This window comes from Panulirus ornatus, chromosome 13, assembly GCF_036320965.1.
Source record: "Panulirus ornatus isolate Po-2019 chromosome 13, ASM3632096v1, whole genome shotgun sequence".
Lineage (NCBI taxonomy): Eukaryota > Metazoa > Arthropoda > Malacostraca > Decapoda > Palinuridae > Panulirus > Panulirus ornatus.
Window position 1 is genome coordinate 7,064,347 of NC_092236.1, and position 20,364 is coordinate 7,084,710.

General features: G+C 41.0%; 1 protein-coding gene across 1 annotated transcript in view; it reads left to right on the forward strand.

Moving 5' to 3' along the window:
* LOC139752711 (golgin subfamily A member 2-like) overlaps positions 1-20,364 on the forward strand; it is a 74,217-nt gene that overhangs the window by 15,147 nt on the left and 38,706 nt on the right. Inside the window, exons 7-9 of the mRNA XM_071668534.1 lie at positions 7,308-7,449; positions 7,834-8,028; positions 8,209-8,406. Of these exons, the coding sequence (XP_071524635.1) occupies positions 7,308-7,449; positions 7,834-8,028; positions 8,209-8,406 (535 nt within the window). The remainder of the gene's footprint in view (positions 1-7,307; positions 7,450-7,833; positions 8,029-8,208; positions 8,407-20,364) is intronic.

Genomic DNA, 20,364 nt, shown 5'->3' on the forward strand with positions numbered 1-20,364 from the left:
ATGTATATACATACGTCCACACATGCAAATATACATACCTACACAGCTTTCCATGGTTTACCCCAGACACTTCACATGCCTTGATTCAATCCACTGACAGCACGTCAGCCCCGGTATACCACATCGCTCCAATTCACTCTATTCCTTGCCCTCCTTTCACCCTCCTGCATGTTCAGGCCCCGATCACACAAAATCTTTTTCACTCCATCTTTCCACCTCCAATTTGGTCTCCCTCTTCTCCTTGTTCCCTCCACCTCTGACACATATATCCTCTTGGTCAATCTTTCCTCACTCATCCTCTCCATGTGCCCAAACCACTTCAAAACACCCTCTTCTGCTCTCTCAACCACGCTCTTTTTATTTCCACACATCTCTCTTACCCTTATGTTACTCACTCGATCAAACCACCTCACACCACACATTGTCCTCGAACATCTCATTTCCCTCCACCTCTGACACATATATCCTCTTGGTCAATCTTTCCTCACTCATCCTCTCCATGTGCCCAAACCACTTCAAAACACCCTCTTCTGCTCTCTCAACCACGCTCTTTTTATTTCCACACATCTCTCTTACCCTTATGTTACTCACTCGATCAAACCACCTCACACCACACATTGTCCTCAAACATCTCATTTCCAGCACATCCATCCTCCTGCGCACAACTCTATCCATAGCCCACGCCTCGCAACCATACAACATTGTTGGAACCACCATTCCTTCAAACATACCCATTTTTGCTTTCCGAGATAATGTTCTCGACTTCCACACATTCTTCAAGGCCCCCAGAATTTTCGCCCCCTCCCCCACCCTATGATCCACTTCCGCTTCCATGGTTCCATCCGCTGCCAGATCCACTCCCAGATATCTAAAACACTTCACTTCCTCCAATTTTTCTCCATTCAAACTCACCTCCCAATTGACTTGACCCTCAACCCTACTGTACCTAATAACCTTGCTCTTATTCACATTTACTCTTAACTTTCTTCTTCCACACACTTTACCAAACTCAGTCACCAGCTTCTGCCGTTTCTCGCATGAATCAGCCACCAGCGCTGTGTCATCAGCGAACAACAACTGACTCACTTCCCAAGCTCTCTCATCCCCAACAGACTTCATACTTGCCCCTCTTTCCAAAACTCTTGCATTTACCTCCCTAACAACCCCATCCATAAACAAATTAAACAAATATATATATATATATATATATATATTCCTTGCCCTCCTTTCACCCTCCTGCATGCTCAGGCCCCAATCACACAAAATCTTTTTCACTCCATCTTTCCACCTCCAATTTGGTCTCCCTCTTCTCCTCATTCCCTCCACCTCCGACACATATATCCTCTTGGTCAATCTTTCCTCACTCATCCTCTCCATGTGCCCAAACCACTTCAAAACACCCTCTTCTGCTCTCTCAACCACGCTCTTTTTATTTCCACACATCTCTCTTACCCTTACGTTACTCACTCGATCAAACCACCTCACACCACACATTGTCCTCAAACATCTCATTTCCAGCACATCCATCCTCCTGCGCACAACTCTATCCATAGCCCACGCCTCACAACCATACAACATTGTTGGAACCACTATTCCTTCAAACATACCCATTTTTGCTTTCCGAGATAATGTTCTCGACTTCCACACATTCTTCAAGGCCCCCAGGATTTTCGCCCCCTCCCCCACCCTATGATCCACTTCCGCTTCCATGGTTCCATCCGCTGCCAGATCCACTCCCAGATATCTAAAACACTTCACTTCCTCCAGTTTCTCTCCATTCAAACTCACCTCCCAATTGACTTGACCCTCAACCCTACTGTACCTAATAACCTTGCTCTTATTCACATTTACTCTTAACTTTCTTCTTCCACACACTTTTCCAAACTCAGTCACCAGCTTCGGCAGTTTCTCACATGAATCAGCCACCAGCGCTGTATCATCAGCGAACAACAACTGACTCACTTCCCAAGCTCTCTCATCCCCAACAGACTTCATACTTGCCCCTCTCTCCAAAACTCTTGCATTTACCTCCCTAACAACCCCATCCATAAACAAATTAAACAACCATGGAGACATCACACACCCCTGCCGCAAACCTACATTCACTGAGAACCAATCACTTTCCTCTCTTCCTACATGTACACATGCCTTACATCCTCGATAAAAACTTTTCACTGCTTCTAACAACTTTCCTCCCACACCATATATTCTTAATACCTTCCACAGAGCATCTCTATCAACTCTATCATATGCCTTCTCCAGATCCATAAATGCTACATACAAATCCATTTGCTTTTCTAAGTATTTCTCACATACATTCTTCAAAGCAAACACCTGATCCACACATCCTCTACCACTTGTGAAACCACACTGCTCTTCCCCAATCTGATGCTCTGTACATGCCTTCACCCTCTCAATCAATACCCTCCCATATAATTTACCAGGAATACTCAACAAACTTATACCTCTGTAATTTGAGCACTCACTCTTATCCCCTTTGCCTTTGAACAATGGCACTATGCACGCATTCCGCCAATCCTCAGGCACCTCACCGTGAGTCTAAATACTTCTAAGAGTATTAGTGTAAGAGTATTAGTGTAAGAAGTAAGAGTATTAGTGAAAGAGAAGAGAGAGGCATTTGGACGATTTTTGCAGGGAAAAAATGAAATTGAGTGGGAGATGTATAAAAGAAAGAGACAGGAGGTCAAGAGAAAGGTGCAAGAGGTGAAAAAAAGGGCAAATGAGAGTTGGGGTGAGAGAGTATCATTAAATTTTAGGGAGAATAAAAAGATGTTCTGGAAGGAGGTAAATAAAGTGCGTAAGACAAGGGAGCAAATGGGAACTTCAGTGAAGGGTGCAAATGGGGAGGTGATAACAAGTAGTGGTGATGTGAGAAGGAGATGGAGTGAGTATTTTGAAGGTTTGTTGAATGTGTTTGATGATAGAGTGGCAGATATAGGGTGTTTTGGTCGAGGTGGTGTGCAAAGTGAGAGGGTTAGGGAAAATGATTTGGTAAACAGAGAAGAGGTAGTGAAAGCTTTGCGGAAGATGAAAGCCAGCAAGGCAGCAGGTTTGGATGGTATTGCAGTGGAATTTATTAAAAAAGGGGGGTGACTGTATTGTTGACTGGTTGGTAAGGTTTTTTAATGTATGTATGACTCATGGTGAGGTGCCTGAGGATTGGCGGAATGTGTGCATAGTGCCATTGTACAAAGGCAAAGGGGATAAGAGTGAGTGCTCAAATTACAGAGGTATAAGTTTGTTGAGTATTCCTGGTAAATTATATGGGAGTGTATTGATTGAGAGGTTGAAGGCACGTACAGAGCATCAGATTGGGGAAGAGCAGTGTGGTTTCAGAAGTGGTAGAGGATGTGTGGATCAGGTGTTTGCTTTGAAGAATGTATGTGAGAAATACTTAGAAAAGCAAATGGATTTGTATGTAGCATTTATGGATCTGGAGAAGGCATATGATAGAGTTGATAGAGATGCTCTGTGGAAGGTATTAAGAATATATGGTGTGGGATGAAAGTTGTTAGAAGCAGTGAAAAGTTTTTATCGAGGATGTAAGGCATGTGTACATGTAGGAAGAGAGGAAAGTGATTGGTTCTCAGTGAATGTAGGTTTGCGGCAGGGGTGTGTGATGTCTCCATGGTTGTTTAATTTGTTTATGGATGGGGTTGTTAGGGAGGTAAATGCAAGAGTTTTGGAAAGAGGGGCAAGTATGAAGTCTGTTGGGGATGAGAGAGCTTGGGAAGTGAGTCAGTTGTTGTTCGCTGATGATACAGCGCTGGTGGCTGATTCATGTGAGAAACTGCAGAAGCTGGTGACTGAGTTTGGTAAAGTGTGTGGAGGAAGAAAGTTAAGAGTAAATGTGAATAAGAGCAAGGTTATTAGGTACAGTAGGGTTGAGGGTCAAGTCAATTGGGAGGTGAGTTTGAATGGAGAAAAACTGGAGGAAGTGAAGTGTTTTAGATATCTGGGAGTGGATCTGGCAGCAGATGGAACCATGGAAGCGGAAGTGGATCATAGGGTGGGGGAGGGGGCGAAAATTCTGGGGGCCTTGAAGAATGTGTGGAAGTCGAGAACATTATCTCGGAAAGCAAAAATGGGTATGTTTGAAGGAATAGTGGTTCCAACAATGTTGTATGGTTGCGAGGCGTGGGCTATGGATAGAGTTGTGCGCAGGAGGATGGATGTGCTGGAAATGAGATGTTTGAGGACAATGTGTGGTGTGAGGTGGTTTGATCGAGTGAGTAACGTAAGGGTAAGAGAGATGTGTGGAAATAAAAAGAGCGTGGTTGAGAGAGCAGAAGAGGGTGTTTTGAAGTGGTTTGGGCACATGGAGAGAATGAGTGAGGAAAGATTGACCAAGAGGATATATGTGTCGGAGGTGGAGGGAACGAGGAGAAGAGGGAGACCAAATTGGAGGTGGAAAGATGGAGTGAAAAAGATTTTGTGTGATCGGGGCCTGAACATGCAGGAGGGTGAAAGGAGGGCAAGGAATAGAGTGAATTGGAGCGATGTGGTATACCGGGGTTGACGTGCTGTCAGTGGATTGAATCAAGGCATGTGAAGCGTCTGGGGTAAACCATGGAAAGCTGTGTAGGTATGTATATTTGCGTGTGTGGACGTATGTATATACATGTGTATGGGGGGGGGGCCATTTCTTTCGTCTGTTTCCTTGCGCTACCTCGCAAACGCGGGAGACAGCGACAAAGTATAATAATAATAATAATAATATATATATATCCCTGGGGATAGGGGAGAAAGAATACTTCCCACGTATTCCCTGCATGTCGTAGAAGGTGACTAAAAGGGGAGGGAGTGGGTGGCTGGAAATCCTCCACTCTCGTTTTTTTTTAATTTTCTAAAAGAAGGAACAGAGAAGGGGGCCAGGTGAGGATTTTACCTCTAAGACCCAGTCCTCTGTTCTTAACGCTACCTCGCAAATGCGGGAAATGGCGAATAGTATGAGAAAAAAAAAATATATATATATATATATATATATATATATATATATATATATATATATATATATATATATATATATATATATATATATATATATATATATTTTTTTTTTTCATACTATTCGCCGCTTCCCGCGATAGCGAGGTAGCGTTAAGAACAGAGGATTGGGCCTTTTTTGGAATATCCTCACCTGGCCCCCTCTGTTCCTTCTTTTGGAAAATTAAAGAAAAAAAAAAAAGAGAGGGGAGGATTTCCAGCCCCCCGCTCCCTCCCCTTTTAGTCGCCTTCTACGACACGCAGGGAATACGTGGGATGTATTCTTAATCCCCTATCCCCAGGGATAATATATATATATATATATATATATATATATATATATATATATATATATATATATATATATATATATATAAATATTTTTTTTTTTTCATACTATTTGCCACTTCCCATGTCAGCAAGGTTGCGTTAAGAACAGAGGACTGAGCCTTTGAGGGAAATCCTCACTTGGCCGCCTTCTCTGTTACTTCTTTTGGAAAATTAACAATCAAGAGGGGAGGATTTCCACTCCCCTGCTCCCTCCCCTATCTCCAGGGACAATATATATATAGATAGTGTGTTTGAGGAAAGGAACCTGGATGTTTTGGCTCTGAGTGAAACGAAGCTCAAGGATAAAGGGGAAGAGTGGTTTGGGTATGTCTTGGGAGTAAAGTCAGGGGTAGGTGAGAGGACAAAAGCAAAGGAAGGAGTAGCACTACTCCTGAGGAAGGAGTTGTGGGAGTATGTGATAGAGTGTAAGAAAGTAAATTCTAGATTGATATGGGTAAAACTGAAAGTGGATGGAGAGAGATGTGTGATTATTGGTGCCTATGCACCTGGTCATTGGTCATGAGAAGAAAGATCATAAGAGGCAAGTGTTTTGGGAGCAGCTGAGTGAGTGTGTTAGCAATTTTGATGCACGAGACCGGGTTATAGTGATTGGTGATTTGAATGCAAAGGTGAGTAATATAGCAGTTGAGGGAATAATTGGTGTACACGGGTTGTTCAGTGTTGTAAATGGAAATAGTGAAGAGCTTGTAGATTGGTGTGCTGAAAAAGGACTGGTGATTGGGAATATCTTGTTTAAAAAGAGATATATACATAAGTATATGTATGTAAGTAGGAGAGGTGGCCAGAGAGTGTTATCGGATTGTGTGTTAATTCATAGGCGTGTGAAAGAGAGACTTTTGAATGTTAATGTGCTGAAAGGTGCAACTGGAGGGGGATATCTGATCATTATCTTGTAGAGGCGAAAGTGAAGATTTATAGAGGTTTTCAGAAAAGGAGAGAAAATGTTGGGGTGAAGAGAGTGGTGAACGTAAGTGAGCTTGGGAAGGAGACTTGTTTGAGGAAGTACCAGGAGAGACTGAGTGCAGAATGGAAAAAGGTGAGAGCAAAGGATGTAAGGGGAGTGGGGGAGGAATTGGATGTATTTAGGGAAGCACTGATGGCATGTGCAAAAGATGCTTGTTGCATGAGAAGCGTGGGAGGTGGCAGATTAGAAAGGGTAGTGAGTGGTAGGATGAAGAAGTAAGATTATTAGTGAAAGAGAAGAGAGAGGTATTTGGATGATTTTTTTAAGGAAATAATTCAAATGACTGGGAGATGTAGAAAAGAAAGAGGCGAGAGGTCGAGAGAAAGGTGCAAGAGGTGAAAAAGAGGGCAAATGAGAGTTGGGGTGAGAGAGTATCATGGGAGAATAAAAAGATGTTTTGGAAGGAGGTAAATAAAGTGCATAAGACAAGAGAACAAATAGGAACATCTGTGAAGGGGGCTAATGGAGAGGTGATAACAAGTAGTGGTGATGTGAGAAGGAGATGGAGTGAGTATTTTGAAGGTTTGATGTATGTGCTCTTCCCAATCTGATGCTCTGTACATCCCTTCACCTTCTCAATCAATACCCTCCCATATAATTTCCCAGGAATACTCAACAAACTTATACCTCTGTAATTTGAACACTCACCTCTAATAATGATGATAATAATAGAATTTGTATGTGATTAAAGCACTTTTTAAGGTTAGGGCATGATGGATACTATTTTGATTAAGTCAGGTACAGTATTGGGTAATATGGGTGAAGTGGAGACTGATTGAGAAGAAAGGTGGGAGTACCAGAAAAAAAATTCGGGGAAAAATAACCCAAACTTAGAGGTATAGATGAGGGTGATATGAAGTATTCAATGCTTCCTCACCCTCCTTCCTTCCTGCTTACACACAAGCCTTACTCTTTTTGTAAGGGCTCCCTCTGTTGATTGGAAATTTTAAAGTTGGCTAATCTTACATACAATTTGTATTTACAGTAAACATTGTGAAGAACTGAAGGCATCGGTTGCTGAGTTAACAGAACGTCTGAGTGTTAAAACAAGTGATCATGACAAACTGTATTCTCAGCTGACTGACACCAAGAGTGAACTGGCAATGGCACAACTTCATGTACAACAAGTAAGCATGAGAATACTTAGTATCCACAGTGGTAATTTTTTGTTCTTTTGTTTTTGTTTTTTGAATGTCAGCTGCAACAGCATGGGCAACTGAATGCCCTATTAAAGGCCATCTCGTAAATGCTATGTGTAATGTATACCCTAGCCTAAGCCAAGCACCCATTTATCGACCATCCCCTTGGGTTGGTCGATAAATGAACAGTTGGATTGACTGTGTACTGACTGTTGCAGTCAGGATATTCAGCATATTCTGATTTTCAAGGCTTTTATTCCTTTTTATACTTAAGCAAATAACAGCCTGGAAAATTTCTTTTTTCATACATTAGGAATTGCTGTCCCACTTGAATATTGATGATTTCCAAACATAGTGTTTTCCTTTTACTAGATGAGAGATGGTACAAATGAGGAAATACAGTCCCAGTTGGAGAAGGTACAGGCAGCCCACATGGAAAGCCAGAAACAGCTTCAGGCTACCCAGTTGGCTCTCTCACAGGCACATGCAGAGAATTCTCAAGTAGCAGCACAGTATCAGCAATACACCAAACAGCTGGCAGAACAGACCCAGAGTTTGCAAGAGCAGGCAAGTTTCAATATTGTATCCATCAGTGATTTGAATTACGTAAATAGATTATGGCAAAAGCAGGAAAGCTGCTTTGTAACTAGCTCATGTGTATGTTATATGCTATTCAGGAACATATACTGCTTAGATTAATCCTTGGTTAAAGTAGATTTTTAAATAAATGTATATACCTTTTTACAGGTGAAGCAGTTTATGATAGAAAAAGAAACTTTGGAAACAGCTCTTGAAGACACAAAGGCTCAGCTTCAGACTGCATTACAGCCCAGTTCAACAGCTATGAATGAGAAGGAGGTGATAGCTGAAAGGGAACGTTTAAACCAGACAGTTACAGCCTTACAGGAAGAGAAGCTCCAGTTGAAAGAACAGAATGCTGCAATGGTAAGTGTTTGTAATTCAGAGATTTGATGCAATATTGTTATTTTTATTGTTTAATGCTATGATGTTTTGTCACAGATAATTTTTGAATTACCACACACATAGGAGAACAGTAAAGCACAGGTAAATTATGTTAATTTTATTCAGAAGGTAGAAATTTGTATTGTTACATTAAACAATTCTTTTTACCATAACCCTGAAGCATAGTAACTGTCTGCTTAAATGTCTTGAAAGAACTTACTGATTTATTTAAAGGTAGTGCAGTATTCCATTGAGTATTTAGATATCAACTTATACTGTGTTATCTAAATATCAGTTTATACTATGTAATGGGTATTTACAAGGAAATACAGTTTTATTCTGGTTGTAAATTTCTGTAGGAACATTCTCTTAGGATTTCAGATATGAGCTTTTAAATGTAGGTAAGAAGTCTGTGCATTAAGATTAAATCTCTAAAGTAAATATAGGTCAAAACATTTATTGCTGAGATAGGAAAGTACGTCTGATTATCAGGTAATGGCTCATCAGGATAATGAATGAAGAGATCATTTACAGAGATTCTTAGTTCATAATTATCAACAGTATCTTGCTAGAGACAGCTAGAGACAGTGTGAACGAATGTGGCCTTTGTTGTCTTTTCCTAGCGCTACCTCACGCACATGTTGGGGGAGGGGACTGTTATTTCATGTGTGGCGGGGAGGCGATGGGAATGAATAAAGGCAGACTATGAATTATGTATTTTATTTATTTATTTTATTTTGCTTTGTCGCTGTCTCCCGCGTTTGCGAGGTAGCGCAAGGAAACAGACGAAAGAAATGGCCCAACCCACCCCCATACACATGTATATACACACATGTCCACACACACAAATATACATACCTATACATCACAATGTACACATATATATACACACACAGACACATACATATATACCCATGCACACAATTCACACTGTCTGCCTTTATTCATTCCCATCGCCACCTCGCCACACATGGAATAACATCCCCCTCCCCCCTCATGTGTGCGGGGTAGCGCTAGGAAAAGACAACAAAGGCCTCATTCATTCACACTCAGTCTCTAGCTGTCATGCAATAATGCCCGAAACCACAGCTCCCTTTCCACATCCAGGCCCCACACAGCTTTCTACGGTTTACCCCAGACGCTTCACATGCCCTGATTCAATCCACTGACAGCACGTCAACCCTGGTATACCACATCGATCCCATTCACTCTATTCCTTGCCCGCCTTTCACCCTCCTGCATGTTCAGGCCCCGTTCACTCAAAATCTTTTTCACTTCATCTTTCCACCTCCAATTTGGTCTCCCACTTCTCCTCGTTCCCTCCACCTCAGACACATATATCCTCTTGGTCAATCTTTCTCACTCATTCTCTCCATGTGCCCAAACCATTTCAAAACACCCTCTTCTGCTCTCTCAACCATGCTCTTTTTATTTCCACACATCTCTCTTACCCTTACATTACTTACTCGATCAAACCACCTCACACCACACATTGTCCTCAAACATCTCATTTCCAGTACATCCACCCTCCTGCGCACATCTCTATCCATAGCCCACGCCTCGCAACCATACAACATTGCTGGAACCACTATTCCTTCAAACATACCCATTTTTGCTTTCCGAGATAATGTTCTCGACTTCCACACATTCTTCAAGGCTCCCAGGATTTTCGCCCCCTCCCCCACCCTATGATTCACTTCCGCTTCCATGGTTTCATCCGCTGCCAGATCCACTCCCAGATATCTAAAACACTTTACTTCCTCCAGTTTTTCTCCATTCAAACTTACCTCCCAATTTACTTGACCCTTAACCCTACTGTACCTAATAAGTTTGCTCTTATTCACATTTACTCTTAACTTTCTTCTTTCACACACTTTACCAAACTCAGTCACCAGTTTCTGCAGTTTCTCACATGAATCAGCCACCAGCGCTGTATCATCAGCAAACAACAACTGACTCACTTCCCAAGCTCTCTCATCCACAACAGACTTCATTTTTGCCCCTCTTTCCAAAACTCTTGCATTCACCTCCCTAACAACCCCATCCATAAACAAATTAAACAACCATGGAGACATCACACACCCCCTGCCACAAACCTACATTCACTGAGAACCAATCACTTTCCTCTCTTCCTACACGTACACATGCCTTACCTCCTCGATAAAAACTTTTCACTGCTTCTAACAACTTGCCACCCACACCATATATTCTTAATACCTTCCACAGAGCATCTCTATCAACTCTGTCATATGCCTTCTCCAGATCCATAAATGCTACATACAAATCCATTTGCTTTTCTAAGTATTTCTCACATACATTCTTCAAAGCAAACACCTGATCCACACATCCTCTACCACTTCTGAAACCACACTGCTCTTCCCCAATCTGATACTCTGTACATGCCTTCACCCTCTCAATCAATACACTCCCATATAATTTACCAGGAATACTCAACAAACTTATACCTCTGTAATTTGAGCACTCACTCTTATCTTGTACAATGGCACTATGCACGCATTCCGCCAATCCTCAGGCACCTCACCATGAGTCAATTTATGGGAGGTGTATTGATTAGAGGGTGTGAAGCACGTACAGAGAACTCAGATTGGGGAAGAGCAGTGTGGGTTTCAGAAGTCGGTAGAGGTGTGTCGGAGCAGGTGTATGCTTTGAAGATTGTATGTGAGTAATACTTAGAAAAGCAATTGGATTTGTATGTAGCTTTATGGATTCTGGAGAAGGCATATGATAGAGTTGATAGAGATGCTCTGTGGAAGGTATTAGAATATATGGTGTGTGGGAGGAAAGTTGTTAGATGCAGTGAAAAGTTTTTATCTGGATGTAAGGCATGTGTGTTCATGTAGGATGAGAGGGATAGTTGATTGGGTATCAGTGAATGTTAGGTTTGCGGCAGGGGTTGTGTGATGCTCTCCCATGGGTTGTTAATTAGTTTTATGGATGGGTATGTTAGGAGGTAAATGCAAGAGTTTCGAAAGAGGGGCAAGTATGTAAGTCTGTTGGGGATGAGAGAGCTTGGGATGTGTATTTTGTTGTTCGCTGATGATACAGACGTGGTGGAGATTCCATGTGTGAAACTGCAGAAGCTGGTGATCTGAGTGTGGTAAAGTGTGTGGAGGGAAGAAAGTTAAAGAAAGTTAAGAGTACAATGTGAATATGAGCAAGGTTATTACGGATTACAGTAGGGTTCGAGGGTCATGTCAAATTTGGGAGGTGAGTTTAGTTTTGAATGGAGAAAAAATCTGGAAGGAAGTGAAGTGTTTTAGTATATCTAGGGAGGGTTCTGGCAGCAGATGGAATACCTTGGAAGCGGGAAGGTTGGTGGGGGATCAAAGGGTGGGGGAAGGGGCGTATATTCTGGGAGGCTCACTTGAAGAATGTGTGGAAGTCGAGAACATTATCTCGGTAAGCAAAAATGGGTATGGTTTGATGGAATAGTGGTTCCAACAATGTTGTATGGTTGCTGAGGCGTGGGGCTATGGATAGAGTTGTGCGCAGGAGGATGGATGTGCTGGAAATGGATGTTTGAGGACAATGTTGTGTGTGAGGTGGTTTGTTCGAGTGAGTACGTGAAGGGTAAGAGAGATGGTGGAAATAAAAAAGAGCGTGGGTGTTGAGAGTGACAAGTTGATGGGTGTTTTGAAGTGGTTTGGGCACATGGAGAGAATGTGTGAGGAAATGATTGACAAGAGGATATATGTGTCGAGGGTTGGAGGGAACGAGGAGAAGACGGGAGACCAAATTGGAGGTGGAATGATGGAGTGAAAAAAGGATTTTGTGTGATCGGGGGCCTTGATCATGCAGGAGGGTTGAAAGTGAGGGCATGGGATAGAGTGAATTGGGAAAGGCGATGTGTATACCGGGGTTGACGTGATGTCAGTGGATATGGATTCAAGGAATTGTGTGCGTCTTCTGGGTAATACCATGGAAAGCTTGTGTAGGGATGTTATTTTGGCGGGTTGTGGAGTATGTAATATACTTGTGTATGGGGGGGGGGCATATTTTCTTTCGTTCTGTTTCCTTGCGCTTCCTCGCAACGCGGGAGCGACAGCGACAAAGTATAATAATAATTTATATTTATATCATTCTCCATGGGGAGAGGGGTGATAAACGAATACTCCCACGTATTCCCTGCACATGTCGTAGATACGTTGACCTAAAAGGGGAGGGATGTGGGTGGTGGTAAATCTCCACTCTCGTTTTTTTTTTAATTTTCTAAAAGAAGGAACAGAGAAGGGGGCCAGGTGAGGATTTTAACCTCCTAGGACCAATCCTCTGTTCTTAACGTACCTCGCAAATGCGGGAAATGGCGAATAGTATGAAAAAAAAAAATATATATAATATATATTTATATTTAATATATATATATATATATATTATTATTTATATATATATTATATATATATCATATTTATACTATATATATTTATATATTTTTTTTTCATACTTTCGCCGCTTTACCGACGATAGCGAGGTTATGCGGTAGCGTTAAGAAACAGGAGGGAATTGTTTTTTTTTTTTTTTCTAGCCAATTTTTGGAATATCCTAACTGGCCCCCTCTGTTCCTTCTTTTGGAAAATTAAAGAAAAAAAATAAAAAGAGGAGGGGAGGATTTCCAGCCCCGCTCCCTCCCTTTTTAGTCGTTCTACGACACGACAGGGAATACGTGGGATGTAGTCTTAATCCCCTATCCCCTGGGATAATATTTATATATTTTTTATATATATATATATTATATATATATATATATATATATATATATATTATATATATAATATTTTTTTTTTCTTCATACTTTTGCCACTTCCCATGTCAGCAAGGTTGCGTTAAGAACAGGGACTGAGCCTTTGAGGGAAGGAAATCCTCACTTGGGCCCCGCCCTTCTCTTGTTACTTCTTTTGCGAAAATTCATCAATCAGAGGGGGGGAGTTCATCTCCCTTGCTCCCTCCCCTATCTCAGGGAACATTATATAATAGATAGTGGTGTTTTGAGAAAGGAACTGGATCGTTTTGGCTTCTGAGTGAAACGATGATCAAGGATAAAGGGGAAGAGTGGTTTGGGTTATGTCTTAGGGTAGTAAAGTCAGGGGTAGGTGAAGAGGACAATAGCAAAGGAACTAGGAGTCAGCACTAACTCCTGAGGAAGGAGTTGTGAGGCAGTAGGATAGAGTGTAAGTAAAGTAATTTATAGATTGATTTGGGTTCAAACTGAAGTGGTTGGGTGAGAGATGTGTGGATTATTGGTGCCTTTGCTCCTGGTCATTTGGTCTGAATAGTAAAGATTATATGAGGCAAGTGTTTTGGGAGGGCAGCTGAGTGTGTGTGTGGTAGCATTTTTGAGCACGTGACAGGGTTTATAGTGAATTGGTGATTTGAATGCATAGGTGTAGTTAATAATATAGCAGTTAGGGAATTTTTGGTGTACACGGGTTTTTGTTCAGTGGTGTTAATGGTATTTGTGATGTGCTTGTTGATTTGGTGTGCCTGAATTATGGATGGTGAATGGATATCTTGTTTAAAAAGAGATATTTACATAAGGTATTGTATGTAAGGTAGGTGAGGTGGCCAGAGGAGTGTTATAGGATTGTGGTGTTATCATAGGCGGTGTGATGTAGTGTTTTTTGTATGTTAATGTGCTGTAATGGTTTGCAACTGTGAGGGGGTTATCTGCATCATTATCTTGTAGAGGCGAGAAAGTGAAGATTATAGTGGTTTTTCAGGAAAAGGAAGAGAAATTGTTGGGGTGAAGAGAGTGGTGAACGTAAGTGAGCTTGGAAGGAGACTTGTTTGAAGGAAAAGTACCAGGAGAGACGAGTGCAGATGGAAGAAAAAAGGCTGTGAGCAAAGGATGTAAGGAGGATGTGGGGGAGCAATTGGATGTATTTAGGGAAGCACTGATGGATGTGCAAAAGATGCTTTTGCCATGAGTAAGCGTGGGAAGGTGGCAGTTTAGTAAGGGTAGTGAGGGTTGGTTGAAGTTGTAGTTTTTTAGTCCCCCCCCCCCGTGTTTAGAGAAGAGAGAGGTATTTGGGTTGATTTTTTTAAGGAAATACTTCAAATGACTGGGAAGTTGTTAGATTAATGATTGAGGCGATGAGGTCGAGAGGAAAGGTGCAAGAGGTGTAAAAGAGGGCAAATCAGAGTTTGGGTGTGTGAGGTTTATTGTGAGCATAAATAGGGTTGTTTGGAATGAGGTAACACTACAAGTGCATAAGACAAGAGAACAAATAGGAACATCTGTGAAGGGGGCTAATGGAGAGGTGTTATCAAGTAGTGGTGATGTGAGAAGGAAGTTGGTTGTGAGTATTTTGAAGGTGTGATGTTATGTGCTCTTCCCAATCTGAGCTCTGTAATCATTCACTTCTCAATCAATTACTCCACACTATATTTCCAAGGATTACTCAACAAACTCTATACCTCTGTAATTTGAAACTAACTCTAATAATGATGATAATATTTAGCAATTTGTATGTGTTTTTAGCACTTTTTTAGCGGTCTAGGGCATGATGGTTACTATTTTGATTTTAGTTCAGGTACAGTATTGGGTATTATGGGTGAAGTGGTCGTCTGATTGAGATGAAAAAGGTGGAGTACCAGAAAAAAAATTCGGGGAAAAATAACCCAAACCTTAGAGGTATAGATGAGGGTGATATGAAGTATTAAATGGGCTCCTCTCCCTACTCCTTCGCTGCTTACACACAAGCCATTACTCTTTTTGTAGGGCTCCCTATGTTGATTGGGAAATTTAAAAGTTGGCTAATCTTACATACATTTGTATTTAAGTAAACTTCTGTGAAGAACTGAAGGCCTTCGGTTTGCTGAGTTAACAGAAACGTCTGAGTGTTAAAAAAAGGTGATCTGGACAAACTGTATTCTCAGATGAACTGACACCATAGAGTGATACTGGCAATGGCAAAACTTCATGTACAACAAGTAAGCATGAGAATTCTTAGTATCACAAGTGGTAATTTGTGTTTCTTTTGTTTTTGTTTTTTGAATGTTCCGCCTGCACTCAACAGCTATGGGCACTGAATGCCCTTTTAAAGGCCATCTCGTAATGATATGTGTAATGTTTACCCTAGCCTATGCCAAGCACCCATTTATCGACCATCCCCTTGGGTTGGTAGAATAAATGTAACAGTTGGATTGTCTGTTTTTTTTGACTGTTGCGTGTCTGGTATTCAGCATATTATGATTTTCAAGGCTTTTATTCCTTTTTATACTTATGCTAAATAACTGCCTGGTAAAATTTCTTTTTTCATTTCATTAGGAATTGCATGTCCACACCTTGGAATATTGGATATTTCCAAACCATTGTGTATTCCTTTTAATCAGATGTGAGATGGTACATAATAGGAAAATACAGTCCCAGTTGGAGAATGGTTCTTGGCAGCCACATGGAAAGCCAGAAAAACAGCTTCAGGCTACCCAGTTGGCATCTCTCACAGGCCATGCAGAGAATTCTCAAGTAGCAGACACGTATTCAGCAATACACCAATCCAAGCTGGCCAGGAAACAGACCCAGAGTTTGCAAGAGAAGGCAAGTTTCAATATTGTATCCATCAGTGAGTTTGTATTTGTAAATTGATTATGGCAAAAAGCAGGGAATGCTGCTTTGTTAACTAGCTCTGTGTATGTTATATGTTTCAGGAACATATACTGCTTAGATTAATCCTTGGTTTAAAGTTGATTTTTCTAAATAAAGGTATATACCTTTTAAGGTGAAGCAGTTTTTGATTGAAAAAGAAACTTTGGAAACAGCTCTTGATGACAACAAAGCTCAGCTTAAGACTGCATTACAAGCCCAGTTCAACTGCTATGAATGAAGAAGGAGGTGATAGCTGAAAGGATACGTTTAAACCAGTGGACAGTTACAGGCCTTACAGGAAAGAGTAAGCTCCAGTTGAAAGATCAGAATGCTGCAATGGTAAGTGTTTGTAATTCAGGATTGATTGCTATATTGTTATTTTTATTTTTAATGCATGATGTTTTGTCACAGATAATTTTTGAATTACAACACACATAGGAGAACAGTATATATATGCACAGGGTATTTATGTTATTTTTATTCAGAAGGCTAGAATATTTGTATTGTACATTAATAAATTCTTTTTACCTTAACCCTGAAGCATAGTAACCTGTCTTGCTTAAATGTCTTGAAAGAACTTATCTGATTTATTTAAAGGTAGTGCAGTTTTCATTGGAGTATTTAGATATCACTTATACTGGTGTTATCTAATTATTCAGTTTTTACTATGTAATGGGTATTTACAAAGGAATACCAAGTTTTATTCTGGTTGTAATTTCTGTAGGAACATTTCTTAGATTTCAGTTATGATTTTTTTAAATGTAGGTATGTAAGTCTGTTCATTAAGATTTTTTAATCTCTAATGTAATATGATAGGTCTAAACATTTTTTTGCCTGAGATAGGAAAGTAAGTGTTCTGATTATCAGGTATTGGCTCATCAGGATAAGAATGAAGAGATCATTTACAGAGATTCTTAGTCATACTTTATCAAACAGTATCTTGGCTAGAGGAAAGCTAGAGACAGATCGAATGGAACGAATGTGGCCTTTGTTGTCTTTTCCTAGCGAGACCTCACGCAACATGTTGGGGGAGGGGGACTGTATTTTCATGTTTGTGGCGGGGGTATTGGAGGCGATGGGAATGAATAAAGCATGACTTATGAATTATGTATTTTATTTATTCATTTTATTTTGCTTTGTCGCTGTCTTCCCGCGTTTGCGAGGTTGAGGTAGCGCAGGAAACAGACGATAGAAATGGCCAACCCCAACACCACCCCCATACACATGTATATACACACACATGTCCACACACACTAAATATACATACCTATACATCACAATGTACACATATATATAAACACACAGACACATACATATTAACTTAACCATGCACACCATTTTCACTCTGTCTGACTTTATTCATTCCCATCGACACCTTCGCCCACACATGGATATAACATCCCCCTCCCCCCTCATGTCGTGCGGCGGTCAAGCGATTGGAAAAGACAACAAAGGCCTCATTCATTAACATCAGTCTTAGCTGTCATGCATAATGCCCGATACCCACCAGCTACCTTTCCTCATCCAGGCCCCCATCACTGCTTTATACGGTTTTCACCAGACGCTTACATGGCCCTGATTCATCCAATGACAGCACTGTCAACCCTGGTTTACCACATCGATCCCATTCACTCTATTCCTTTGCCCGCCTTTACCTCTCCTGCACATGATCAGGCCCGTTCAATCAAAAATCTTTTAACTTCTTCCTTTCATCCTCAATTTGGTCTCCCACTTTCCTCGTTCCTCCACCTCAGACACATTTATCCTCTTGGTAAATCTTTTCTCACTCAATTCTCTCCATGTGCCCCAAACCTTTTCAACCACACCCTTTCTGCTCTCTCATCAATGTCTCTTTTTTTTTCCCACCATCTCTCTTACCCTTACATTACTTACTCGATCAAACCAACCTCACCACCACACCATATGTCCTCAAACATTCTCATTTCCAGTACATCCAACCTCCCTAGCGCAAATCTCTTTCATAGCCCACGCCTACGAATAGCCATTCAACATTGATGGAACCCAATATTCCTTCAAACATACCCATTTTTGCTTTCAGAGATAATGTTCTCGACTTCCACACATTCTTCAAGGCTCACCTGGATTTTCGCCCCCTCCCCCACCCTTAGATTCACTCCGCTTCATGGGTTTCAATCCGCTTGACAGATCCACTCCCAGAATATATAAAACACTTTACTTCCTCCAGTTTTCTCAATTCAAACTTACATCCCTATTATCTTGACCTTTATCCTACTTACCTTTAAGTTTGCTCTTATTCACATTTACTCTTAATCGTTCTTCTTTCACCACACTTTACCAACTCAGTCACGTTTCTGCAGTTTTCTCTCAGGAATCAGCCACCAGCGCTGTATCATCAGAACAACAAAACTCGACTCTTCCCAAGCTCTCCATCCACAACAGACTTCATTTTTGCCCCTCTTTCCAAAACTCCTTGCATTCACCTCCTAACAACCCCATCCATAATACAATTTAACAACCATGGAGTCATTCACACACACCCTGCCCAATCCTACATTCACTGAGAACCAAAATCACTTTCCTCTCTTCCTACCTCGTACACATGCCTTACCTCCTCGATAAAAACTTTTTCACTGTTTTAAATCTTGCCACCACACCTTTATTTTCTTAATACCTTCCACAGGTGCATTCTCTATCAACTCTGTCATATGCCTTCTCAGATCCATAAAGCGACATACAAATCCATTTGCTTTTCTAAGTATTTCTCACATACATTCTTCAAAGCAAACACCTGATCCACACATCCCTCTACACTTCTGAAACCACACTGCTCTTCCCAATCGGATGCTTGTCATGCCTATTCACCCTCTCAATCATACCAATCCCATATTAGTTTTAACAGGATATACTCAACAAACTTATACCTCTGTAATTTGAGCACTCACTCTTATCCCTTTTGCCTTTGAACAATGGCACTATGCACGCATTCCGCCAATCCTCAGGAACCTCACCGCTGAGTCTTAAATACTTCTAAGAGTATTAGTGTAAGAGTATTTGTGTTAGAAGTATGAGTATTAGTGAAAGAGAAGAGAAGGCATTTGCGACGATTTTTGCAGGGAAAAAAATGAATTTGAGTGCGAGAGATATTTGGAAGATGTTTTTAGAGGAAGTATGTAAAAGACTGAGAGAGTGAGAGATGGAGAGGAGATAGAAAGATGAGAGGAGGTGAGATGAGATTTTTAGGTAGAGGAGAAGAGAATGAGAGTGAGGAGAGCAGCTCAGTGTGAGATGAGATGTATTAGTTTGAGATGACTTGTGAGAGATGAGAGGTTCTGAGATAGAGTGAGATGAGATGTATAAAAGAAAGAGACAGGAGGTCAAATGATGAAAGGTGCAAGAGGTGAAAAAAAAGGGCAAATGGAGGAGTTGGGGTTGAGAGAGTATCTTTAAATTTTAGGAGAATAAAAGTGGTCTGGCAAGGAGGTAAAGAAAGTGCGTAAGACAATGGGGCGAATGGGAACTTCAGGGAAGGGTGCAAATGGGAGTGATAACAAGAGTGGTTATGTGTGAAGGAGATGGATGTGAGTATTTTGGAAGGTTCTGTTGAATGTGTTTGGATGATAGTGTGGCAGATTATAGGGTGTTTTGTCGAGATGTGGTGTGCAAAGTGAGAGGGTTAGGGAAAATGATTGGTATAAAAGAGAAAGAGGTAGTGAAGCTTTGCGGAGAGAAGCCAGCAAAGGCCAGCAGGTATTGGATGTATTGCGTTGGAATTATTGAAAAAGGGGTGGTGACTGTATTGTGTGACTGGTTGTAGGTTATTTAATGTATGTATGACTCATGGTGATGTGCCTGAGGATTGGGCAGCATGTGTGAATTAGTGCCAGTTGTCTACAAAGAAAAGGGGATAAGTGTGAGTGTCAAATTTACTGAGGTATATGTTTGTAGAGTATCTGGTAAATTATTGGGATGTGTATTGATTGAGAGGTTGAAGGCACGTACAGTGCATCAGATTGGGGGAAGAGGCAGTGTGGTTTAGAAGTGGTAGAGGATGTGTGGATCAGGTGTTTGCTTTGAAAAAATGTATGTGAGAAAATACTTGAAAAGCAAATGGTATTTGTATGTAGGCCATTTATGGATTGGAGGAAGGCATATGCTGAGTTGATAGAAGATGCTCTGTGGAAGGTTTTAAGAATTATTATGTGTGGGATGAAAGTTGTTAGAAGCAGTGAAAAGTTTTTATCGAGGATGTAGCATGTGGACATGTAGGAAGAGAGGAAAGTGATTGTTCTCAGTGAAGTAGGTTTGCTGGCAGGGGTGTGTGATGTCTCCATGGTTGTTTATTTGGTTTATGGATG